The sequence below is a fragment of the Miniopterus schreibersii genome (genome assembly GCF_964146895.1).
Source record: "Miniopterus schreibersii genome assembly, chromosome: 5".
NCBI lineage: Eukaryota > Metazoa > Chordata > Mammalia > Chiroptera > Miniopteridae > Miniopterus > Miniopterus schreibersii.
This window is the reverse complement of record NC_138106.1, coordinates 37,253,476-37,279,951: the sequence shown is the minus strand read 5'-3', so window position 1 is coordinate 37,279,951 and position 26,476 is coordinate 37,253,476. Positions and strand designations below refer to the sequence as shown.

The following is a 26,476-nucleotide window of genomic DNA, read 5'->3' as shown; positions in this document are numbered from 1 at the left end:
TAGACAACCATCATTTATTGATCACCCATCATGTGCCAAGCAAGCACCAGGATAAAGAGTCACCCACAGCCAAGAGGAAGGCTAGTAAATGAAGCAATTACAATATGGTGTAGAAAATGGTAAGCCAGAGATATACAAAGATATTATAGAGGCCCTTCCATCACCTCCTCTTCCCACTTTCCTACCTTTCTCCAGCTCTGGCCTCAAGCTCCTGCCTTCACCCACTGCAGAACCTCTAGGTTTCACTGTAGCTAAATAGTTAGATGTCGCCCTTGTCCTAGCATGACACAAAACCAACCACAAACTGAAAAGGAGCCATGGCAGCCTCTGGAGCATGGACCACTCCAATAAGAAAGCACATAGGAGGGGAGAGAAGTTCACAAATGCACCATCAGTACTGGTGCTAAAAATAAGGTTTGTGGAATGCCTAAATGAAGGATAGAATGAATAGATAAGTAATTGAATGTCAACTTTCAACCTTGAAGCAAAACTGAATTTTAGAGTTTCTAATACTTGTGCTTGTTCCCCAGAAAGTCCTCTACAAAGATTTTTATTTTAAGAAATTAAAATTACTTAAAAGTTCACTGAGAATGTAACAATGCACTTGAATAAAAAACTAGAGCTGCCGAGGGGAGTTTTAGAACCAGGTCTCTAGGTCATTTAGGCAGGAGAAAGTCAGTGGCCACCCCCACTGGTGTTAGGGAGGAAGCTCCAAGTTCCCCAGGCCAGAGCCTTGTGAGGCGACTTGACTGTTGGGGAGACAGAGCTACAGAAGGTGACAGGTTTGGGGCTTCTTACTTAACCAAACAGATGTACAATCCTTATCACTAGCTGGAAAGTTATATGTGAATCGACATTTCCATGTTTCCTACTTAAAAGAGAACTTCAGGGAAGACTTTGGTGTCGCAAACAATTGCATTCTAATATGTCTGTTCTGTAAATGGAGATGCGCTGTAAACAGGACCAGAATCAGGAGGAAGAAAGTTGTCGGGGGCCTATTTTGAACAGCTTAAATGTCCTTCAGTGCTCCCTGATTCTCTGAGATAAACTGGCTGAAGCTTCTGACTTTGGGGTTTAGTCGGTGGGTGAGCTTGACATCACGGTCTGGCTTCATGCGATAGAAACGAAACATGTTGGCCATTTCCGCCGCTCCAGGAAATCCCAGCTTCTCGTAAGCTTCCACGGTGATCTTTTAAGAACAAGTTAAAAAATAATAATAATACATTTTTAAAATGGAAGTGTTTCAGCTCTCATTGAAAATAGTCTGAGAATAAATTATTCACCTTAACGATGATATAGGTCCACAGTTCTTTAGCCTAACTCCAAAACCCAAAAAACTCTCATTTTTTCATAAGCAATTGAGAGCAAACTGACTTTTCTGAACTACTTCTGATCTGAACTTACATGAAGCTATTTATGCTCTTTAATAATCCCATTTAGTGGAAATAGTCATATATTTTTCTGCAGAGATGTTCATGTGTTTGATTACAGGTTCCTGCCCCGCCTCTGATGATGTTACATAACACATCTAGAACAGCCTATCTAAAGCTGAAAGCGTCTGAAAGCTGAATTGTTTCTGGCCCCAAGCATTTTGGATAAGGTACTATAGATCTGTCCCCCCTTCATCTGACCAGCTTTCATATACATTTCCTCATGGGATTCTCTGAGCAGCCCTCTCAGAGATAGTCCACCCATCTGGCCTTCACGCAGCGCCAGGCTCCCACACACTCTGGCACCAGGCTCCCTGTCCTCTCCTCCTGGCTGATGTCCCTTCACCATCATTCCCCTCCTTAATTAGAAATGAGCATCTTGACATCAACCATCCCATCCCAGACTCTTCCAGGTCTAGGTTCAAACAAGTGCTGCCCGTCACACACTGACAGAGCTGCCTCTGCCACCTTCTACAAAACCTACCTCTTGAGTCCCTCTGGCACTAACTAGATCAATAATCCCACCTGAATTAGTAAAAACTGTTTCTAACTATTGAATCCAGTGTAATCTGTCTTAAGCCCCCAGAGTAAACTCTAACCTTGCTATTCTACTTGGCCTTAGAAAACTGTGACATATGAACAACTCATATAAAACAATGATTGTCATATGTCATTTATAATATGAAAAATCAATAACATGTGTAAAAACAAAGGAATGGCAGAATAAATTATAGTATGTCTACTTTAAGATTATGTAGTTATTAAAATTAATGTTTTTAAAGAATTTTAACAAAATTTAAAAATGCTCATAATATAATGTTTAATGAAAAAGCTAGGTACAAACATGTATATAGATAGATGATAGATGATTGATAGATAGATAGATAGATAGATAGATAGATGATAGAAAGAAATATGTTTGTATCTGTATATACTAGAAAAAGGCTAGAATAAAATGTGCCAGATCTTAACAGTTGCTATCTCTGAGTATGTGATTTTTAAAAAATAATTTTCTGTATTTTCTGAAATAAGCATTTATTTTTGAAATAAGAAAAAAATTTAAAACTTTAGTAAGAAGACTACACAAGAAGCGTGGAAGATGACTTGGAAAACGTCTGTTTCCTTGGGTGGTCTCTCACCCTTTAACTCTGACAACTAATATTCTTTAGTGAAATAAGGTATTCTTTCTGCAGATTTTTGAAGGAAAGAGATTTGTTTTGTTGTGTCTCACTTTCTGAGAGGGCCATGTTCGTTTTTGGGTCGGACACACAGCTTCAGCCAGACCAGAGTTCCCGATGGATGTTTGTCCCAGGGATGCCCTCACTGAAGCACTTGTGCAGCTTCCTTCTAACCAGACTGTGGGGAAAAGTCCGACTGCCGAGGCCGGAGCGCCACCTTGTGGCCAGAGTCGCATGATGCCTGAGCATTTCCCCACTCTAGAACCCTGGGCAGCATCTTCAAGTCAGACTAGTTCCTAAGAACAGCATTCCCCCTCCTGTAAAAGTTCCAGCTCCTAATGCCCTAGAACTTTAGGTGCCAAGAAGTTTCTGCTGAATTGTGAAACAACTTGATGTACCAAGAAGAATCAGGGACCAGGTATGTGACTGAGAGATGCTTAGAAGGTCCTGAGCCATCCAAAACAATGTCTACCTGGTCCTCTGAGAATAAACACACACACCATATGCCCACACTCCTTCGCCTTTCTCCCCTTCTTCCTTACAGACTTCAAACCTCATGAAATAAAAGTGCAAATGCCTTGGGGAGGGGTCTGCCCCTGGGAAGTTTATTTGCACTCAGGTACAAGTGGCTTTGCAGATCCTCTTATGAGTCCATCTTTTAGTGATTGGCTGTCTTCTTGGGTTTGGGGGTAACTTATTATCTCTATTAAAGACACCTACAATAGTTTTTTTTAAAAAAAAAGATTTCTTAGCTTCCTCACAGCTCCTGTTCCTGACACTGAATTGGGAATCTAGATGCACCCTCATGACTCAAGACTCACTAGACCAAGAGTTGCAGATGAAAACATAAACCAACTTTCTATCCCTAATTCTAGGAAACATTCTAGAGTGGGGGTCAACAAAGTTTTCCTTAAAGGGCTAGATATAAATATTTAAGGCTTTGCGGGTCACATGGGCTCTGTCACAACTACTTAATTCTATCATTGTATCATAAAAACAGCCATAGACGATACGTAAACTATGGTGTGGCTGTGTTCCAATAAATCCGTTTTTAAAAGCAGGTGGTGGGTCCTAGTTGTGGACACCTACTGTAGGGAGATGGTGCTGGGTAGGACCTTAGAAATCATCCAAACAACACTCTCATTTTACAGATGGGGGAATGCAGCCAAGAGAGGCAAAGAGCCAGACTAGTTCATGCCTGCCAGCTCAAAGAAGGTATGGGTCCTCCTTTCCGTTCTGAGGATGTCTCTCTGAAGCACACACAAGCACACACTTCCTTCTCAGAAGCCCTGCTCTCCTTCTTCTCATCAACATCTGCTTTGGAGAAATGGCTGGTAATGTGCGATACCATCATTTCCTCTCACTTTTCTGTAAAGGGTCTGTCCTATCCGCTCTAGTCTAGGCCATTACCACCTGATTTATAGCACGATCAGCTATCAGGGGCTTACTAATTGCTGAGCCAGTGCCAGGTGCCTGCTGTTTACATCTCATTTCATCTTCTAAACAGTCCTATTAGGTATAACTTCTTTTAGCAAATGAAGAAACTGAGGCTAGAAAAGTTAAGTAGCTTGCCAAGATCCCACAGATAGGTAAGGGCAGTGCCAGGATTTGCTTACTTCCACGTACAGCCTCTGGTTCATGCGTGTGGATTTAACCAGGCTAGAATTTAGAATTCTAGAATTTAGCCAGGCCAGCCCCATTGTTTCCTCCACCCAGACACCATCTTGCCCACCCTCAAGGACCAACTCAAAGCCACTTTTTCCACGAAGCCTTCTCCTGCCCTTCTCTGGTCACATATAGTGCAGACAACACAATTAAACCCGACAGTGCTCCGTCTTGTCCTGATCCCTGCGACTTCATGTGCACTAACATTTTCACCCGGACTCTGCTGTAAGTCCTCAAAGATAGCACCAGATACATGATAGGTACTTGATATATACCAATAGGGACTTGATTGATATGTGTGCCAAACACTATACTAAGCCCCTTAAACATATTCTCTCTAATACTCACAAGAACACCCCAAAGTAGGTACTATCATCTCGCTTCACAGACGAGGAAGCTGAGGCTCAGAGAGGTAAGTACCTTGCCCCACACCAGCGAGTTCTGGCAGATGGGAATGATCAGCAGTGAGTGCTTATGAGAGGAGAGTTGGGTATTATATATGAAAGAGCGATGTCCTGGCCGGGTTGGCTCAGTGGTTAGAGCATCAGCCCATGGACCAAAGGGTCCCGGGTTCGATTCCCAGTCAAGGGCATATACCTCGGTTGCAGATTCAATCCCTGGACCTTGTCAGGCTTTGTGCAGGAGGCAGCCAATCTATGTGTCTCTCTCACATTGATGTTTCTCTCTCTCTCTCTCCCCTTCTTCCCTCCCTTCCAGTCTCTCTCTAAAAATCAGTGGAAAAAATATCCTCGAGTGAGAATTTAAAAAAAAAGAAAGAAAGTTTCTTCTAGGTCTTCAGATTCTAAGTTCTGGCCACCTAAAAGTAATTTTACTCTAACAAGCTGATTAACCTTAAGCCAAAGAAATAAAGATGCACCAACACAAGATAGATTTGTGGAACTGAAATCCTCTTCAATTTCTTCTGACAGCCTCAGCTGAACCCTTGCCTAAGCTCATCGAAAGTCTACCAGAATTTGTAAGTCAGTGGGGTGTGACCCAAGGTGGACTCTCGTGATCACATTTATGTCTCTGAAGAACTCACCTTTGCATCTCGGACATCTTTCCCCAAACTCTTGGACAAAACATCAGCATATTGCTGTATTGTCAGCGCTTCTGCACTGATGCCCACAGCCTTGCCTATAAACTCTGCTGGAGAATTAAAAATGCTACAGACAACTGCTCCAACATCAGCAACAGAGATGCCATCCATTGGTATGTCACCCATAGGCAGTGCTAGTAAAAAAAAAAAAAGATAAAAATAGGTAATTATATCACATCCTTGGTAGGTTCCACAAACTTTAATTAACTACTAAACAAAAGGTACAGGAAAGCAATGTAACACCGAGTGGCCACAACCTATTCACAATTAGTTACAAGGTTTTACTTAAGAAAATACCATAATGCCTGGGTATCGATTTTTTAAAAGCCACCATTTACTAAATATCTACTATGTACAAAGTATGATTAGTTATATCTCCAACCTCGACATCTCTGCTGAATTCCAGACTCAATTTGTCCAGCTTCCTACTCAACATCCTTACTTGATTGTTTAATAGACATGTTAAACTCAATGAGTTCCCAAATTAATTCCTACATCCCCAACAACTTGCTCCCCCTACAGACTTCCCCATCTCAACTCTATCATTCCAGTTTCTCAAGTCAAAAATCTTGGAGCCCAGCTGGGCGTGGCTCAGCAGTTGAGCATCGACCTAAGATCCAGGAGATTGCAGTTCGATTCCTAGTCGGGGTACATGCCCGGGTTGTGGGTTTGATCCCCAGTCGGGGGCATGCAAGAGGCAGCTGATCAATGACGACTCTCTCATCATTGATGTTTCTCTCTCTCTCCCTCTGCCTTCCTCTCTCTGAAGTCAATAAAGATATATATTTTTAAAAAATCTTGGAGTCAGCTTGACACTTCTCTCACACCCCATATCTTATTTTTTTTTGGAAGTCCTATGCATAGTGTGTTCAGAATCTGACCACTTCTCACCATCTTCACTGCTACCACCCGGGTCCAAGCCACCTTGGACCATCATCTTTGACTTGGATTATTGCAAAGTTGGTCTTGTTTCCACTTTTGCCTTTCCATGGTCTCTTTGAGAACCTGTAAAACTAAAGTCAGCTCATATCATGTCTGGCCATACCCTCCAATGGCTCTCTGTCCCTCAAAAGACAAGCCAATGGCTTGCAGGATCAGACCTCTGTTAACTCTGGCCTCACCTCCTGCTACTCTCCCTTACTTGCTTTGTTCCAGCCACACTAGCTGTTCCCTCTTCCCAAAATGTTCTTCCCCTGAATACCCACAAAGACCACCACCCAGCTCCATCAGAAGGTGCTCAGATGTCACCTTCTCAAAGAGGCCCACTGATCATCTTGTTCAAATTTCACATGCCACCTCCTTACTGCTAGCACTCTACATATACCTTACCCTGCCCTATTTTTTATATAGTACTTACCTCATAAGTACTGTATGGTAGGTGCTCCAGGTTGACTTTGACTGTCACTAGTTATGTCTCTGATAAGTCTTATGTGCCAACAGAAAGAGACTGAACTGCTGCCATTGATACTCTCGTAGTCCCTCCACTCCAAAGAGCCACTCTGGACTATGGACAAAGAAAATGTCTCCAAAGGGTAGGGGATTCCAGCCAGTGGACTGGAAACACTGGAATTACTAGGAATCCTTGTTAAAACTATAGTCTCTCCAGCCCCAGCCCAGACCTTAAGAATTAGACTCTTTCTCTGGGGAGTCAGGGCACCTCTAGGGATTCTGACCATGGGATCCAGGTCAAGAGAAGAATGTCTTCCCTGCTGCCACAGGTCAGATGGATGAGCTAAAAGGAAACTTAGAAGTCACCCAGCCAGTGTGGCTCAGTGGTTGAGCATCGACCTAGGATCCAGGAGATCGAGGTTAGATTCCCTGTCAGGGCACATGCCCAGGTTGCAGGTTCCATCCCCAGTAGGGGGCGTGCAGGAGGCAGCCAATCAGTGACTCATCGTTGATGTTTCTCCCTCTCCCTCTCCCTCTCCCTCTCCCTCTCCCTCTCCCTCTCCCTCTCCCTCTCCCTCTCCCTCTCCCTCTCCCTCTCCCTCTCCCTCTCCCTCTCCCTCTCCCTCTCCCCCTCCCCCTCCCTCTCCCTCTCCCTCTCCCTTCCTCTCTCTGAAATCAATAAAGATATATTTAAAAAAAAAAAAAGTCATCTTGTCAACTTTTCCATTAGACATGAGGAAGCTAAGACTTGAGGTCACATAGCTAATCACGTGTATAAAGAACATCAGATTGTTAAGACTGGAAGTGAAATCCTTTATGTTTTCAGTCCAGGAACCAGTTCTCTGGGAAGTCTAAAACAATCTGGTATCCCTCTCAGCACTTCACACAGAGGTAAGCACATAGTAGGCACTCAAATTACACATGTTGTCTGAAATGAGAGAGGAGGGAAAATGGGAGGAGGAGGGGGGACAGCAGGTGTCTGGTTAACTTCCACTGCAAACTTCCACCTACCCAAGGTGTAGTAATCTCCATCAGAGGCTTTCACCACCTTCCATATGGTGAGAAAGTTTTCAAAGTAAGCTGCCAAGCGGACGCTAGTCATGGGAACACCAATGGACCAGAAATACTCCTCCACCTCTCCCTTCCCATCAAAGTGCTCAACTTCCAGCTTCCCGCCAGTCAGGCGCTTGACGTCCTCCAGGCCGCTGTACACCACATGCTTCAGACCCAGGCGCTTGGCAGTATCGGCCACCAGCTTTCCCTAAGGGACAAATGATGAATTCTTTATATAGAAAAATGTATTTGCATATGGACGAGAGGGCAGGTGCTGCTTTGCCTTCCCCGCTCCTTTTCTTATTGTTCTCCTTAGAGACGAAGCTCTTCCAGCATCAAAATATATTCAAGTTACCATCTGAGAGGCCACCAGTATTGGAGGGCAGAGGCTCCACATGTCAAAATGCTGAACCTCATCAGAAGCTAAGAGGCAGCCTGGTGAGAACAGTCAGGAACGTTTGGTCCCTTCCTCTAGGCTATCAGTACCTTTGTGATCAACTCCCACATTTATTTACATATAAGGCTCAGGGATACCTGAGGTAACAATATGCAGTGTAATAATGTTTTCTGGCAATGAATTCTATCTGCACACCATTTAGATATTGAGAGCATAATAAAGACATACGCACACACACAGATATTCTCTTTTTGTGTTTTAGTTCTAAATTTTCCAAAGTACCTTCATCTCTCTCTCTCTCTTTTTTCTTCTTCTTTCTTTCCACTGTTTCCTTCTCTTTTTTTCCTTACAAAACCCCATGTGGTAATCAGAGATGACATAATTAATCTGGCTTAGTAGGTGCAGAAAGGGAAGCAGAGAAGTGACTTTGTACCCCTGGGTGTCATAGTAAGCGAATATCAGAATTAGAACCCAGAGCTCCTAATGTAAGCCCTGCCAAAGTTTATCACTAAAAGAGAAGCTGTAAATGGTAATAATTTAACAGATATTCCTGAAATGGCTCAATCCTGCTCTTAATTTTTTGAATTGCGCAATTTTTGCAAAAGGCTGATCCCATCCATTACATTTTTATAGTCTAATCTTCATATTTTTCCAATTTATACATATATATCATTTCAAATAGTACTGTCATGGGAGGGGAGGGAATTGAACTTATAATGACAAAGACATTTCCCTAAGCCCCCATGCTGATAACCACTCTCCAGAGGTAACCACGTCATCTCTTTTAGCTATTTCTTTCTTTCTAAATAACAGGTTTGCACTACTAATTCTTGGTATTTTTCTCAGTTTAAGATATCATCTACTAAATTCCTACTAAGAAAGATGAGCCCTCATCTTTAGTGTTCTCTCTCTCTCTCTCTCACACACACACACACACACACACGGTCCACCACCACCGTCACACATATATGCAATTCCCTTTTTTTCATATCCCCAATATCATAATTTTGGGCTAGATCAATAATCAGTGCTTACACACAGCTGAAGTTGAACAATGTAATATTCTATGGTTACATTTCTTTTTTTCTACAAATTTTTATTTTCCCTGATGTTAATCACCATGGGTTTATTTGCTTGCTCGGCTGGCTCTTTTTCTATGTACCCATTACTGATTTCTCCCTAAATTCTCTGCCTGAAGAATAAATATAGTCATTACATTTTGTGCTTCCCTTTTCACTTCAGAGTTACCTTAATTTGTGGGGTACCCTTCATATGCCATCTACAGACCAGTGGTGGGCATCTAATGACTGGCTCCACTGCATGGTCCCTCTCAGATCTCCAGGGTCTTGAGATATGGGCATGTGCCACACAGAACACTGACTTCACAATCAAAGACCCCTCTAACAAGCACTTGAAGTGCATATTTTTCATAAATCCAGGGAGACGTGGAGTGAGGCTTATATTTTTGCCCAGACTGAAGGCCCACCCCCTTCAAGGGAGGGCAGAGCACCCAGGGAGGGTGAAAGGAAGGGACTTGAAGATCTTCCCACCTGACACACTTCTTTCTCTTTGCTGAGATGGTCCCAGAAGTTGGTCACCACAAAGGCCCCATAGGCATCTTTTAAGGCAGCCTCCACTGATGCTGCATCATTCAGGTCCCCTTTTACCACCTCAGCGCCAAGGTCCCGGAGCACCAGTGCGTTTGGTCGAGTCACATCCCTGGTCATTGCTCTCACAGCAAACTTTTTGCTCTCCAAAATGGCCCTGGCCACAGAGCCACCCTGGGCTCCTGCAGGATTGGGGAAGAAGTAGAGGAAGGATCAGGAGGAATGTTCACTAAAAAACAGTTGGTCAGGAAGTGCCATTATTCGGAGTATAGCTGTTGTAATAACTACTTCAGGAGGCATGCCCACGGCTTGCAACAGAGGTTTTCAAACTAGGTTTCTCCCAGCCTCATCAGAAGCACCTTTGCAAAATCCATGCGGGAGAAAAAGAATGGGAGAGGCCTGATGCAATAAGGAGGCCAAATGAGCAGGGTACCAGACCCTCCACCCCAGATGCAACTGGGAAAATCTATTTTTTTCTGGTTATAAATTTTATTTTCAGGTTCTTCACACAATTATATTTTCAAAAGAACTTCCTATTTTATATATTTTTAAAAGTTGAAAACTTGCGTAAGTTTCTTTTTATGGCATTCAAAGCCATTAATGATATATGATCATTACTTTCATTACTTGCCTAATTTATCTACTCTACAAATATTTACTGAATGCCCTGTGATATATGCCAGGTACTGTGCTGGGTTACTGACATTTTGGATCCTCTATCAAATAGGTTGTATACCTGTCCTGAATATGTTTTTTGCACCTTCAGATCTACCTTCAGCTTCAGCACCCTGCTTCGTGCCTGGGAGGCTGGCCTGTATGGACTCCATCAATGGGTTCTCTTCGTGCTCTCGGGTTGGATCTGGCCAATAAGAGGCATCAGCCCGAGACACATGAGCAGGAGAAGAGGTGACCATCTCCATGCTGCTACTCTCCCCAGGTTTTGGTCATCTCTCTTGCCCTCTGCTCCTTCCTCCTGTTGCTCACTTATTCATTATTGTTCTCTTCCCTTTCAGCCTTTATTTTTTTCCTCTGGCTTCTCTGAAAAGAGTGTGGCACTTGTTTCTTGTGGAAGCCCAACTGATACACCACTGATAACCTTATAGGGTCTGCAGTTCCACGAGCTCTGCTTTTCACAAGGAGCTTCAGCCAAAGTTTAGTGCTATAGTGGTAAATATGAAGAGACATCCAAAGGTCACTAGATGTTTGAAGAAAGCTTCCAACAAAACTGAAATAAACAAACTGATAAAAGGAAACAGAAGCAATGCAGGGAAAGGACGAAAAAACTTAAAGCATTAATATCTTCAGAGACTGGAGAAGATTTTGTAGTCAGAGCATTATATCTGCATCCTGAACCAATAAAAAGGGAGGGGGAGGCAGAGGAGGAGAGAGTGCATTTAGAAGAGAAGATGAAGCTCTCAGAAATTTAAAATATAGTAGAAATAAGTTTTCAATAGAAAAAGTTGGAGAAAGATCTCAAAATTGAAAGGAAAAAAAAAAAAGAAATGGAAAACAGGAAAGAGAAAATAGAGGATCAAGCCAGGGGAATTCCAGAACAAGAGAATAGAGAAAATGGACATATGGAATTATCAAAGAATATAATTTCCCAGAGTTCAAGGATACTGAATGAGCTTCCGGATCAAGGGGCCACTGAGTGCCAAGGACAATGAATAAATAAGGTCTCATGTTATTTACATAACTGTGAAATTTCAGAACACTGGGGATAGAAAAAATCTTACAGCCTGGCTGAGTGTGGCTCAGAGGTTGAGCGTCAACCTAGGATCCAGGAGATCGTGGTTCAATTCCTGATCAGGGCACATGCCTGGGTTGCTGGCTCGATCCCTGGTCAGGGGCATGTAGGAGGCAGCCGACCAATGACTCTCTCATCATTGATGTTTCTGTCTCTCTCTTTCCCTCTCCTTTCCTCTCTCTGAAATCAATAAAGATATATTTAAAAAAGAAAAAAAAGAAAAAAATCTTACAAACTTTGGTGGAAGGGTAGTCAATTCAAAGGTGAGGGATAAAAATAGCAGCAGATTTCTTTATAACATTGGAAGCAATGGAGTAATGTCATTTAGGGGGAAATGAATTTCTATCTAGAAGTTTAAACCTAGCCAAATGATCAGTTGATTCTAAACATTCTACATAAAGACATTTTCAGACACTCAAGGTTTCAAAAATTTAAGTCCCATGTACACTTTCTCTGTAAGCTCCTGGGGGATGTGCTCCAGCAAAATGACAAAGTAAAGCAAGCAAGAGAAACTGCAGGAAACAAAAACCAAACCCAGGAGTAAGGCAAAGAAAATTATTAGAATAATGAAGAAGGAAATCTTGGAAGATTGAAATAGAAAAAGGTAGCATTCCAGGAGGGAGGTCTCCATGGAGAGAAGAAAAGAGAACCAAGAGATTAATTGATGTGTTTGCTCATTTTTAGAGAAGTCATCTAGCTTTACTGGAGAGATTGGAGGGGGAAAAATGAGTGCCAGGTACAAAGAAAACTAAACAAATAAAAAATAAAGGCAATTAGCCCTAGCCGGGTTTGCTCAGTGGTTAGAGCATCAGCCCGTGAACTGAGGGGTACCAGGTTCGATTACAGCAAAGGGCAGGTACTTTGGTTGCAGGCTTGATCTGGCTCCAGGTCGGGGCATGTGTGGGAGGCAACCAATTGATGTGTCTCTCTCACATCAATGTTTCTCTCTCTTTCTCCCTCTCACTCTCTCTGAAAAGCAATGGAAAAAATATCCTTGGGTGAGGATAATGAATAAAAATAAAGGCAATCATTAATTTTAGGGAAAACAAGAAATTATGTGAGAAAGTCACACTACATGGCTCAAGTATGAACAATAATTACATAGTCATAATAAGAGTCCATATTAGTTCATCATCCATATGAAAAATACAAATTGTTTAAAACTATATTAGAGAGGATGAGAAAAAGGAAATATGTGCTTGGGGATGGGGATATAGGAGAGCTAAGGACAATGAACAATATCTAAAATTGAAAAATCAAGAAATAGCATGTAATCACATTATTTAGAAATATGGAGACAAATGCCAGTAAAAAGAGGAGAGTTAAATGTGGAAAGGAGTAGGGCAGGGTCTGCTGGGTTCCTGTACAAGCCTTGTAGGACTCTTAGACTTTTAAAACTATTGTAGGCACAGCTATAAAAATAAAAATTCAATAAAAAATATTTGTAGGCTATGTTAGTTTGCTAAGCCTGTCATAAAAAACTTCCACAGATTGTGGCTTAAACAATTGAAATATATTTTCTCATAGTTCTGGAGGCTAGAAGCCCAAGATCAAGGTGTTGCTGTGTTTGGTTTCTCCTGAGATCTCTCCCCTTGGTTTGCAGATGGAGAGCCTTCTCACTGTGTCCCCATATGGTCTTTCCTTTGTGCACTCTAGCCCTTCTTGCTTTTCTGTGTGTCAAAATTTCCTATTCTTAAAAGGACATCAGTCCAGATAGGGTCCACTCTCATGGCCTCACTTTAATATAAATGCCTCAGCAAAAGTCCTATCTACAAATACATATTCAGAGGTACTAGAAATTAGGGCTTCACTATATGAATTATTTTGGGGGGTGAGACACAATTCAGCCCATATCAACTATTATAATTATTTCCTTTTAGCCCTCCTACTAAACTGGGTTCTCCTTGAGGACAGAAACTCTACTCTTCATCCCTGTTTCCCAATCATGTGCTGAGACTATTCTCTGGCAAACTGCAAGTTTTCAACATTTGCATGTTGAATGAATGAAGTGAAAAGACCGAAACCTCTGTGTTTTCAACTCTTAGCTTTAGAGGTGGACAGTCTTGCTGAAACCTGTATGAGTGAGTAAGAGGAGCTGGACCCGAACCAGAACTGGCTCTCCTAACCACTCCCACTTTTTATGTTTTACTAAGACCCAAACCAAGAGAAGAATTAATCCATCTTGGCCCTGTTCCTTTAAATTAGCAAGACATAACCATAAGCTTATCAGAGCAAAAAAGCAGCCCCCAGGGCATCCATTCTTGACATACTCAATTGTCCCAGACCCTCCTTGTTTATTCTGGATCATTCCCTCTTGGGCCCAGTTCTCTTCCAGGTAATTCCATGTTGAGGACAGTGTCAACCTCAGAAACGCCCAAATTTTTATAAGAGTTTGAGTGCTCACTTTGGCAGCACACATACTAAAATTATTTGAGCCAACTGACAACACATGCCAGGGAGCAAGATCTCAAATAACATTTCTGCGGTTTCTTGTATGCATTTGAAATTAAGGAGGGAAAGTAAGGAAGATTACGTGAAGGTGGTAGAAAGCAAGGCAGAGATTAGTTTACGGGATAGTTAACAAGATTATGTGCTCTTTTGAGGGTGGTTATTTCAAAGGTGTGTTAACCTAGATGCACAGAAGCAACGGACAGGACTAGCTTAAGGCAAAGATAAGGCTTTCTCTCAAGAAGTTACATGCCTGGGGATGATGGCCCACCATGACCTGCCCAGTTAGGAATTTATGATCAGATCTCCCTTCAAGGTTACTTTCCATAGGAATCCCTTTTTTCATCCACAGTAGCATTTGAATGGCAGGCACTGTTCAGAGTTTGACATGCAAACACACACACAGGTAAGGGTTAACACATGTCCCTGTCAAGTTTAACTAGGCATCTTACATGTTTTACCTGCTAAATCAGGCAACTATACTTCAAACACACAAACACACCCAGAACTCCACTGTAACTGACCAGGGACAAGCCTTGGGCAATAAGGTGATCAGCCCATCCCCTTAGCTAAGCAGGAAGCAACTTTCTTCAACTCTGACACATCTAATCTGATTCTCTTAAGAGCTACTCCCAAGGCTCTTATTCAATTGCCTACTCTGGATGCCTAGGCTGAAACTCAAGTTTGAGACTAAAATGGAGCTCCTGGCTTTTTTAGACCAGCGCCCATGCAGTCTTCCCCATTTCAGTGAATCACAACTTTATCTTCCAGCTGCGCAAGCCAGAACACTCTGAAGTCATTGTTTACTTCTCTCTTTTCACCTCTGATATCTGGTCCATCAGTGAACCCTGTCAACTCCTTTTTTCTTTATTTTTCCCCCCCATCACAGTTTATCTCCCCTATACCATCTTTCACCTCCACCACCACCCCACCCCCCACAATCACCGCATTGTCCCTGTCAACTGTCTTTGAAACATATCCGGAATCTGACCACTCCCCACCACCTCATTGCTACCATCCCAGTCTAAGCCATGGTCATCTTGGCAGGATTATGGCAGCAGCCTCCTAAAGGTCTTCCTGCTTCAGCCCTTGCCCCCTACACTATGTTCACAAAACAGAAGCTAAAATGATCCTTTTAACGTAGGAGTCATATTGAGTCACTCTGCTCAAAATCCTTTGATGGCTTATTTCTTTCAGGAAAAAACAATATTCTCACCTTCACCTTAATGACATACAATCATCTCCATGTCCCATTTACCTTTTTACCCCCTTTTATTTAATTGGATGTATTGGGGTAACATTGGTTAGCAAAACCATACAGGGTTTTTTACCAGTAAGATGAGACGACCTCGGTTCTTTTCTTCTTGGAGGAAAGATTTCAATCAAGAGACAAAGTGTAGAAAAGCAAGCAAGATTTTATTGACCACTGTAAAAATATAATTAGGACAGTGAAACAAGGAAGGTCAGAGAAGAAGCAACAGGAGAGCCTAGGCTGGGCTGCTTTGGCTCAAACTGCTGTTTAACTATCTGTCTTAGTTTCCCTATTCTGCTTGTCCTGGAATTTTCCTAGCTTCTTGCTATGCTATAACAGTTTCAAGTGTACAACTCAACAAAACGTCATCTATACACTGCATCATGCACCCATTGCCCAAAGCAAAGTCTATATCTGTCCCCATTCTCCCCCTTTGCCCACCTCCACCTACCCCACCCCCCTTTCCCTCTGACTATAACCACACTGTTGTCTGTGTCTATGAGTTACGTATGTGTTCTTGGCTAATCCCTTCACCTTCTTTCATCCAGTCCCCCCACCTCCCTCCCCTCTTACAGCTGTCAGTCTGTTCCATGTAACCAGGCTTCTCTTCTATTTTGTCTGTCAGTTTATTTTGTTCATTAGATTCCACGTATAAGTGAGATCATATGCTATTTGTCTTTCTCTGGCTGGCCTATTTCACTTAGCGTAATAATCTCCAGGTCCATCCATGCTGTCAAAAAAGGTAAGAATTCCTTCTAAAGTCAATGTCATAACTGGCTATTTGTTTTTGCAAATTTATTTCTCTCTTCTCCCTGCTTTAGTCCTTTCCTCTTTCAGACAAAATTCCTTTGCTCATAGCGCTTATCTTTTAGTGTAAAGAGACAGATAGTAAGGGAAGAAATCAAGCAGGAAGGGCAGCCAGACAGCGGCAGGGTGGAGAGGAGTTGCAATTTTAAATATGGAGGTCTGGAAAGTGCTCATGGAGAGGACAACTGAGCAGAGGCTTGGGTGACATGAGGAAGAAAGCAGTGTGGAAAACTGGAGGTTGAGGGGGTGGCCAATGCAAAGGACTTAAGGTGGGAGTGTGCTTGAGGAACACACAGCGTAAGTAAAGGAGAGGGTAAAAGATGGGGGTCCATTAGCTGGATTTTGCATTTTACTTGGAGACGGGGAGGGGAGCGTTGGAGGGTTTTGAGCAGAGGCGGCATGATCCCATAGTTTCAAATGGATCATAGGGGGATGAATGGGTGTGGCCTGATTTGATCAACATTTTGAAAAGATGACTCTGGCTGTAAAGAACAGATTATAAATAAAGCAAGTTTGAAAGCAGGGACAGCAGTTAAAAGGCTCCGGCAGTTGCCCCAGTGAGAAAAGTAACAGCACATTCTCCTAACCCCCACCCACCCCAGAATGACTGGGGTATTGTTGAGGCATGTAGATATGCCCTACAAATGCACGGGCCTCTCACGCTGCTTTTACTTGTTAGGAAGTGAGCGGACAAAAGTCTCCAGAGTACAGCTTATGTTAAAATGAAACATACAAGTCAGCACACAATTGAGAAAGAGAGAATATGTCAGTGGTCCTTGTCCCACTGAGATCATTTCTGACAAATCAAATCACCCAGCCCCTTTACCACATCAGAAACTCAAGCAATATGACACTTTTCTTAAGGGCTCCTTGTTCAGCCCACGCTGGCAGGCTCTGACGTTAAAAACAAGAAGACAGGAAAGTAAGCAAAGTCAGCACGCATTTTAAAAGGAGTTTTTTACCTGTTGCTCCAAACACTGCAATTACTTTCTTGCTAGTCATGTTACTGGACAAAGAAACAGTTAGTGGAGTAGCTGAACTTTCCTCAGAGCAGCGATAGCAGCTGTAATAGTTTCTCTTCAAGCATGGGAGTTATAAGTGAAGTTTGATTACCACACCCCTTATTTTGCCCCTCCTTTGTATAGTTTCTGTTACCAGCTGGCTTACTCACTCTGACACTGCAATTTTCCAAACAGGATTCATTTGCTCACTCACTCATGTATTCAGCAAATGTGTATTGAGCACCTTTGGTGTACTAGGTACTGAGCTAAAGGCTCTGGTGATTTGATCTTATAAGGGAGATAAACTACTAAATAAGTAGAAAGCCCTGGCCAGGTAGTTCAGTTGGTTAGAGTGTCGTCCGGATACGCCAAGGTTCAATCCCTGGTCAGGGCACATACAAGAATCAACAAATGAATGTAAAAATAAGTGGAACAACAAATTGATGACTGTGTGTGTGTGTGTGTGTCTCCTCTCTGTCTGAAAATCAATTTTTTTAAAAAGTACAGTAGAGAAGAATGGCAGAGGGGACACAGGTTATGGAGAAAAGACACAAAACCCAGACTGAGGTGTTAAGTGTTGGGTTTGGACAAAAACTTAATGTTCCTGAGGGCTCACCCCTCCTCAGCATGAGAATGCAACTTTTAGATAAATTAATTTCGCTAGCAGCACTAGCAGCATTCTGTTTGTTACGCTTGGTAAATTTCCACTCCCTGCATGAGAAAGTAACTTTCAGATGAACTCAGGCAACAACCTGTTCCTTACCCTTGGTAACTTTTTATTCCCACTCAGAAAAACTGGGCGGGCACCAAAAAGTTCCCTCCCTACACCCTATAAAGAGACTTCCTCCCCAATCACTCAAGATGATGCCATTTGGAGCTCCGTCCATCTGTATTCAGATGCACTAATAAAATTGCCTTTACCTTTTCATCTGGCCTCGTGTTCCTCCTCGGCAAGCCTAACATTAGGGAAGATTTTTCGGAGGAGCTGCTGCTGCACTTGCTGGAGCTGACCTGAAGACTCCATGAGTTATTCAATGAGGGAAAGCAGGAAGAAAGACCATCAACACAACAGAGAACTATATATATTGTGATTCCAGGTTGTAAAGAAAAAATTATACACGCACACATGCAGACTAAGAGTAGTTGAGTGATTTTATGCAATATGTTTTTTTAAATGTTTTATCTTTATTGTTGAAAGTATTATAGATGTCCCCCTTTTTTCCATTGATCCTTTCTGCCCAGCATCCCCCCCCCCCCCCCGCTGGCCTTCACCACATTATTGTCTGTGTTCATGGGTTATGCATATATGCATATAAGTTCTTAGGTTAATCTCTCCCCACCCCTGTCTTCCCTCTGAGATTCATCGGTCTATTCATGCTTCTCTGTCTCTGGATGTATTTTGTTCATCGGTTTATTTTGTTCATTAGATTCCACATATGAGTAGGATCATGTGACACTTGTCTTTCTCTGACTGGCTTTTTTCATTTATTTATGCAATATATTGGTGGAAGAGACAGAGGATCGGGCATGACATGACAGTATTGGTCTTACACTTTGATTATAGCCTAGTACTATGACACGCACATTTTTTAAGCCGACTTAAAAAAATTTAAAAGCCTCTGAGGACACAGCAGCACTGTTAGTGGTAGCCCACAGTTGGAAACAACCCAAATGTCCATCAAGAGTAGAATGGATCAAGTGTGGTAGATTCACACAATGACATACCACATAGCAACAAGAATGAATAAACCATTACAACATGCAACAACCTGGAAAAATCTCACAAATAAAATGTTGAACAAAAGAGTAAGGAATACTTAGCACAGTGATTTTCAACCGGGGTGCCACGGCACACTGGTGTACTGCTTAAAACTTTTAAAACATGACTAGTCAGGGGCACCAACCTCTTTTCCTTAGGTTGTCAAATGAAAAAATAACAAGTCAATATAACAATAGCCATCATGTGAATGAATCAAAATCATGCCTATTTTTTTGTCAGATTGGCAAAAATACATATTTTTGGTGTGCCGCAGAATTTCAGTAATTAGTTTATGTGTGCCATGAGATAAAAAAGGTTAAAAATTGGTGACCCAGCATATGATTTAGTTTCTATAACATTCAAAAGAAGAAAAAACTAATCTATGGTGATAGACATCAGAATAGTGGTTACTTTTAGGGGTAGTGATTGGAAGGAGCTTAAGGGGGCTTCTTTTGGGGCTGCTGTAGGGGTATAAGATTCTATTTATTTTTATTTTATTTTACACTTTTGCCTTTTTAACTTTTTAATTTTTGTAATGTTCTATTTCTTGATCTGGGTGTTGATCACATGTGTGAGTACATTTTGTGAAAATTTGTCAAGCTGTATAGTTAAGATCTGTACAGTGTTCTCTGTGTTTATATTTCATTAGAAAGTTTACTTTAAAAATAATCTATAGGAAAAACAAGAAGTGACTGAATAGGAAAAGCTAAAATGGGCAGGTACCAGCCTGTAAACATTTACACTGGGTGGAAACCAAAAACTTTGGCTTTTTAACTAGGTGAACCCCTACCAGGAAAAGTAGGAACATGGTAAGTTTTCAACAATTTCTCAATATTACTATAGTAAAATGTAAGCTAAATTATGGATGTTCTGAAAAGGGAAAGATCACTTGTCACTTGGAGAGAAGCTAGATAAAGCAACAAAATCAAGGGAAGAGCTTATGAAAGGCCAGGTATTCCAGCTTAGATAGGAATTAGGATTGTTGAGCTGGGTAAGAAAGATATTCCTAGTAAAGGAAAAAGCTTTACAAGCCTATGACTGTCTTAAGCATTAAAAAGTTTAGATGAAGTTCTTTGCTTTTGTTACTGTTTCTCATATTTTAATGGATTTTTCTTTTTTATCAAATAATGCATTGCCATGATAAAATTTTGGAAAATTCTGTTAAGTGTAAAGAACGAGGAACATTTTTCTCATATTATCACTACTCTGAGGGAACCACACTTAGCATATTTGGTCTCATATTTTTAATTCATATTTTCTTTACACCACTGAGATAATTCTTTATGAACAATTTAGTACCTACCGAGAAGAATAAAATCAACCAAAATAAAGGTAAGTAAGACAATTAAAGCATACATTCAAGATTTTATTAATCAGAATTCTTATTTGCAAACAACACTGATCATGGAAATTGTTCAAAGGATATGGGACAATCTCAGAATCTTCAGAAATGCTGAGAATGAAGCTCAGAGAGGCTTAGCAGCCAGGACATATCTCGAAATGATATCACAGAACTGGTCTGGCAAAGACACCATGGCTGCTGCCACTGAGTGTAGCCATCACAGCTTATAACCACCAACACTACGAACTCTGGACATGAACCAGGAGAATTAGAACTGCTACCCTGCTGCCTGTGGTAACTACATGTAGCTGCTGCTGTGGCCTCTACCCATTTCTTGAACGTATTCTCGACAATATTGTTCCTCTGCATCACTAACTTCCGATTCCAAGGCTGGGCGGTACCTACCTGTGGGGAAAGCAAGTATCTGGGATCCTTGACTTCTCTAATAGAATCAGGCTCTGCTGCATGCAAAGATTCCCCAAAACATGGGAAAGGAATTCAGATGCTAAGTGACCATGAGAGAGACAAATTTCCACCACAGTCTACCCTTTTGGTCCCCCCAAAATCAACATATATGTTTCTTCCCTCACTTACACTACTTTTAAAACAGTAACATCTAACATAATACAACTACCTCTTATATCTTTAACCCCTCTTAAAAGTAGTTAAACCAAAATCTCAATTATTGCACCCAGGATCATCCTGGGATAATGCTCATCTGTCTTTAAATTCTCTTAGATTCCATCTTGAAAATTTGTCCACTCTCCTTTAAATTAACTTAACAAGCATCTTTTTCTCTATATCAAATATTCAAATATTCAGGGACATGGAGAACAAAGAGAAAAAGTGGTTCAAAATATATAAATATGTACATGAAAATGAAATTTAATCCAAGGCCATAGTTGGTATTTATAACTTGCCTTCTCAACTACCCATTGTTATCTTTGCATATAGCCAGTAGCACCAGATGATCAAACCTTTATTTTATGACTTGAATTCTTAGGAGAATTAAATTACATCTTAGAATTACATCTGCCTATGTAAGGCTACTATAGTTTTTCATGAACTTTTACCATCAGATTTGGCAAGACTAGTGAACAACCCACCAAGAATTATCCTTTTTCTTAGTGGTGCAACTGTTAGTCCTTCCGTTTGGAAGGAAACAAACTGGTCCCCACAAACATCACTGGGATGACACCCCATTGTAATTTTATGGGATTCTTCTCCAACCCTCTGGCATAACTGCTTTTTCAAAGGCATCTAGGGTAACTGTTTCCAGTTCTATAGGTCATTGCATCCTAATGTCATCAATGTAGTAGACAGTGTGTAACAGCCTGTGGGCTGATGAAACAGTAAAGGATCCTATAGCTCAGAGTCAGAGTCAATCTAACCTTGATGGCAGACAATGAAGTTGTATTGCTGCCCCTTCTAGGAAAAAGATGCTCTCAGTTTATTGGAATCAAGAATAAATATAATTTGTTAGATCAATAGCTAGAGACCAGTTACCACGACTTATATTTATTTCCCCCAAAAAGAAGACCCTAACTGGAATAGCGAATTCAATTATTGTTATCACCTAATTAACTTTAAAATGATCCACTGTAATTCTCTAACACTCATTTGCCTTTTGCACTGTCAAACTTTTGAGTTAAGTGGGTCTAAGATAGGGACCACTATCTTTGTGTCTCAGGTGTCTCTGATGTTCGCACTAATGTCTGTGGTTCTACAAAATGTCACTATGTTGATAGACAAGAAGAATTCCAGGGGCTTCTACTTGGCCTTCCTACCATAATAACTCTTATTCTATAGGTCAGAGAGACAATACAGGGATTATTGTAAATAATATGGTAAGTTTCTATGGTAAAACTCCAACAAACCACAAGAAGTCAAATCCAAAACATTAATTGCCAAAAATGCAGGAACATATTATTGAGAAGCTAATAAAATGTTCGCTGTGAGCCGAACAAGTATGGATCCATAGATCCAGGTCCAGTGCTTTCCAAGTACATCTGTTCCAGTTGAGGTGGCACCACCTGGTGGAAGTGATCTAATTTCTTAAAATGTCAATGGGGTGATTCTGAGTCCTGTGGATGGATGGCCAGGACTTCCAGAACAACTACAATAATTCCAGGAGTATCTTGGCTATTTGGCATTTGCTTAATTGGTCTAAATTAGGAATACTGAGTCATCCTCTACCTCATATTACCCACAGAAGCTATCTATTGACAAAGAACAATCTCTATAGGTCTATTTTTAAAGTTGGTGTTCATTTCATGAAAGTATTTCTCAGTGCTTTAGTTAGAGAATTGTCTCCTGAGTTCTCTCAGGACATAGCTAGAGGGTAGATGAGCAGATTGAAAAAGAGAAATACACTACAATGTTCCCATTTCTTTAAATCTTTAGATTCCTCCTTCTACCTCATATTAAGTAATAACAATAAATGAGGTATAAAAATTGGAAAGGAAGAGATAACACTATCATTATTTACAAAGGAATGTATCACCTATCTAGAAATAGCAATAGAATCTAGATAAAAACTATTAGAACTAGTAAGTTCAGTAAGTTTTCTGCATATAAAATCAACATACAACCTTTTGGTGTAAGGGACAATGCTCCAGCCAATTGAGCCACCCAGCCAGGGCAGAACCTAGAAGTTTATGTAGCTTCTCTCTCCTTCAACTCTGCATCCCAGCAGTATCTTGAAAACCACTCCGGGCAGCAATTCTGAATCACTAGGGGTTCAATCAAGAGAGATAAACAACACAGTAATTTGAACAGAGAAAGTTTAATATAAAGAATTAACTTCAGCTGGGGATAGGCATAACAAAGAATTAATTACTAAGAAAAGAGATCTCTGAAGAATAGAGGAATTGCAGATATAAAGAGAAGCCTTACCCCTAGGTCTGAAATAGACACCCAAGAAAGGCCTCCTTCCCCTCAAAATCTGAGGTCCAGGCTTCATCTAAGAGAATATGGCCATGGCTCATTTGATGACAGAGAAGTTGCTGAGGTGATACGCTGGTAGAACTTAATAGAAATCTGCCCTCTAGAATTTTTTCAGAAATTTTCCCTCTAGGATGCCAAGGAAAGCTGTTCATGGGGCAGTGTCTCACCTATAAAACCACCTGATATAATGCCAGGAGAAGCCACCAGCTGCTGGGTGCTGCTGGGTGCTGTACACTGCAGGAGCTGGGCACTGGAGAAGCTGCAAATGCTGTAGGAGCCAGAGGCCTCTACTTCAAAACCTGGTTACGGTGGAGGGTGGGTGCCCTGGAGGAAGCTGCTGGCTGCTAGGAGCCTGGCAATGCAGGAGCTGGACTCTGAAGACACTGTGGGCACACTGCAGAAGCTCAGAGCTGGTCACTGAGAAAGCCTTGCGTGCTGCAGGAGCCTGTGGAACATGTGCACTAGAACTAGGAAATAAACCCTTTCCTCCTGTAATGCCTATTCAATGCCCTATACTGATAAAGCTTCAGCGCCAGCTGGCAGAGAAACATACTTAAAGGGCCCTGATCTACTTTCATAGAGCAGCCAAAATGTATGAATTTGGAGCAACTAGCACAGCAAGTCATGTCCATTCATTCCTCTCTAACATCATTGTCACTGCTGTAAGTTCCGGGTTATTCACTTCCTATTCTCTCTTTTTAGTTCTTATATGGACCACTGAAAGAGACTAGGTATAACAATCAAATTTCGTTTTTAAGATACTTTACAATTCTCCAGATAAGTGAGTTGATGAGGCCCTAACAAAAGGTGACAGGACGGGGTGAGGCAGGAGATACAGAGAGGAAAAGATAAATTTTTAAAGTACAAGAAATAGAATTGATGAGGAGGGGAAGAGAGAAAAAGTTTTAGCAGAGACATTTAGAGGGCAGAGGAGAGGTAGAATATTAAAATGATTATTTTAATTTCGATTTGAACGTGTTAATTTTTATAAGCCTCTGAAATATCCAGGTAAATATTCCAGTACTATATATACAGTGGAATATTACTTGGCCATAAAAAAGAATGAGTAAGTCAGACAGAAAAAGACAAATATGATTTCATTTATATGTGAAATCTAAAGAGAGCAAACTCACTAACCTAGCACACAACCTCACAGCAGAGCAGAACTAGCATTAACAAATCACGAGCTGGCAAAAGCAGTAAATGCTCATCTTATCGGAAATGATGGAACTAACAGTCAAAAAATGATTCCACCAACAGTTGAATTCTGCAGCACTCCAGTGGCAAAAGTGGCTGACCAGTTATACGCATTTTGGACCCAGTTATCTGTATGGAAAGCTCACCTGATAATCCATTTTCTGAGTCTTCACCAACCACCTTACTTGCTACAAAGAAAAATATTGGGCAATTTCATCCCTATACTAGATATGAAAATATGACTTTCAATTGCTGCAACAACTGCCAGGGAGAACTTACTGCCCTTTAATGTATAACATTGGAGGCATGCTGTAGGCGCTTGCTGCTACAAAGAAGTCATTATTATTTGGGAGCTGGGGTTCCTATAATGCTAGAAGTAATCTCACTTTCTATTTAAATAATGTACATCCCCAAAGATGTACTGGACTCCAGTACATGTCATGCACTGGGCTCCAAATTACCCTTTCTTAATAAATATGTCATGGTAAGAAAAGAAGGAAACTGTACAAATATATCTAAAATAGAGGATGCTTCCTACACATCACATGATGCATTTCCTAAAGGACTCCATAAAAGGGAAAAAATTACGTACCTTTTAAGCCCCAAGTTATTGTTTATCTTGCTATGTATTTTATGTAAGTAGATTTAATTTTGGTACTGAAAATCAGTGATTGGTAAACTAGAGCCATGGATCATAGGCAGCCACACCCATTTACTTACTGTTGTCTGCAGTGGGCTCTTGCAGCACCACAGCAGAGCTGTGTAGATGAAACAGGGTTGCAAAACCTAAAATATTTACTATCTCCCCTTTATAGTTTTCTGACCCCTACTCTAAAATAATAATCGGCAGAGGGGTTTGGGGAAGGAGTGTTTTTCCTGTTCGAGGTAAATTGGCGGGGGGAGGCTACCAAGGAGGCTTAGGAAATATAGGTGAAGGGACAAATCTTTTAAAAATAAATGCTATGTCAAAGTACCTCATCAGCCAGGTACCAAAATTTACTTTAATGGAAGGGGAAACAACAGGTACAGAGAGGTCTTAACTTCCAAGTTTGAGCTCTTTACACTACAGTAGCACCCCCACCACCACCTCCCCATCCACAGGGGTTATGTCCCAAGACCCCCACTGGATGCCGGACACAACACAAAGCACTAAATTCTACGTATACAGTTTTTCCCCATACATATATACCTATGTATAAAGTTACACTTATAAATTAGGCAAAGTAAGAGATTAACAACAGTAACTAATAATAGAGAACAATTATAACAATATACTCTAATAAAAGTTATGTAAAAGTGGTTCTCTCAAAACACTATATTGTACTGCACTCACCGTTTCACTTAAAGGAAGCACTTCATGGCTTCTCTTGGCAGCCTCACTACTTTTACATTTTGGGACCACTGTTAAATTAAAAAAAGGTTACTTGAACACAAGCACTGCGATGCTGGGAGAGTATACAGCCTGGAGTGGCTGGACAAAGGGACGCTTCACATCCCAGGCCAGACAGAGGAGGATGGCGTGAGATTTCATCCCACTACTCAGAATGGTGCACAGTTAAAAATTTGATTTGTTCATTTCTGGAATTTTCCATTTAATATTTTCAGACCACAGTCAACCAAAGGTAACTGAAAGCATGGGAAGTGAAACCACAGGTAAGGGGCAATATTGTACTATACTGTTTGGGTGATGGCATAACTAACCTTCCCTCCTTGTGACATTACTATAGTTGTACGTGCCTCTAGCACTTAAAATCAGTTTACAAATGTGTATTTACATTCTCGGGAATAGAGATTACCTGATTTCAGTGCATCTAGATCTGGTAAAGTGCTTTGGCGCTTAATACTTGATCAAATGACCGTTTATTCAACAAGGAAAGAGCTACAATGAAGGCTAAATAAATGCAAAGTACAGAACCCAGTACACGGATATCTGGCCTCTCCAACCAAAAAAGGGCACAAAAAAATAAAGATGGGAGAAACCGCGGACATCTCCTTCCTTTCCCTGCCTACGACGGTGTCCCTGGGAAGTTCCAGAAAGGAGTCCGGCGTTACCTGGCGGCATCACGGCAGCCTGCGGCGAACACCACAGACGCCAACCAGGATGCTCGCTTTCCCGCCTCACAGACACACCGATGGGGGCAGGGCTCCGCGAAAGGTGG

At 41.3% G+C, this 26,476-nt stretch overlaps 1 protein-coding gene across 2 annotated transcripts; it reads right to left on the bottom strand.

The window, feature by feature from the left end:
- Positions 1-26,460, bottom strand: LOC308557806 (nmrA-like family domain-containing protein 1). 2 transcript variants are annotated; one of them, XM_081138648.1, is made up of 5 exons: positions 26,370-26,460; positions 9,762-10,000; positions 7,773-8,022; positions 5,316-5,506; positions 1-1,189 (listed from the first exon to the last, which is right to left on the bottom strand). In XM_081138648.1, the coding sequence occupies exons 1-5, from the start codon at positions 26,377-26,379 to the stop codon at positions 1,010-1,012; spliced, it is 870 nt and encodes a 289-aa protein (XP_080994774.1). In that variant the 5' UTR covers positions 26,380-26,460; the 3' UTR covers positions 1-1,009. The 2 variants fall into 2 exon arrangements, with proteins under 2 accessions (XP_080994774.1, XP_080994773.1); XM_081138647.1 differs by lacking the exon at positions 26,370-26,460 and adding an exon at positions 17,035-17,183 and having other exon boundaries at positions 2-1,189.
- Positions 26,461-26,476: the final 16 nt, after the last annotated feature.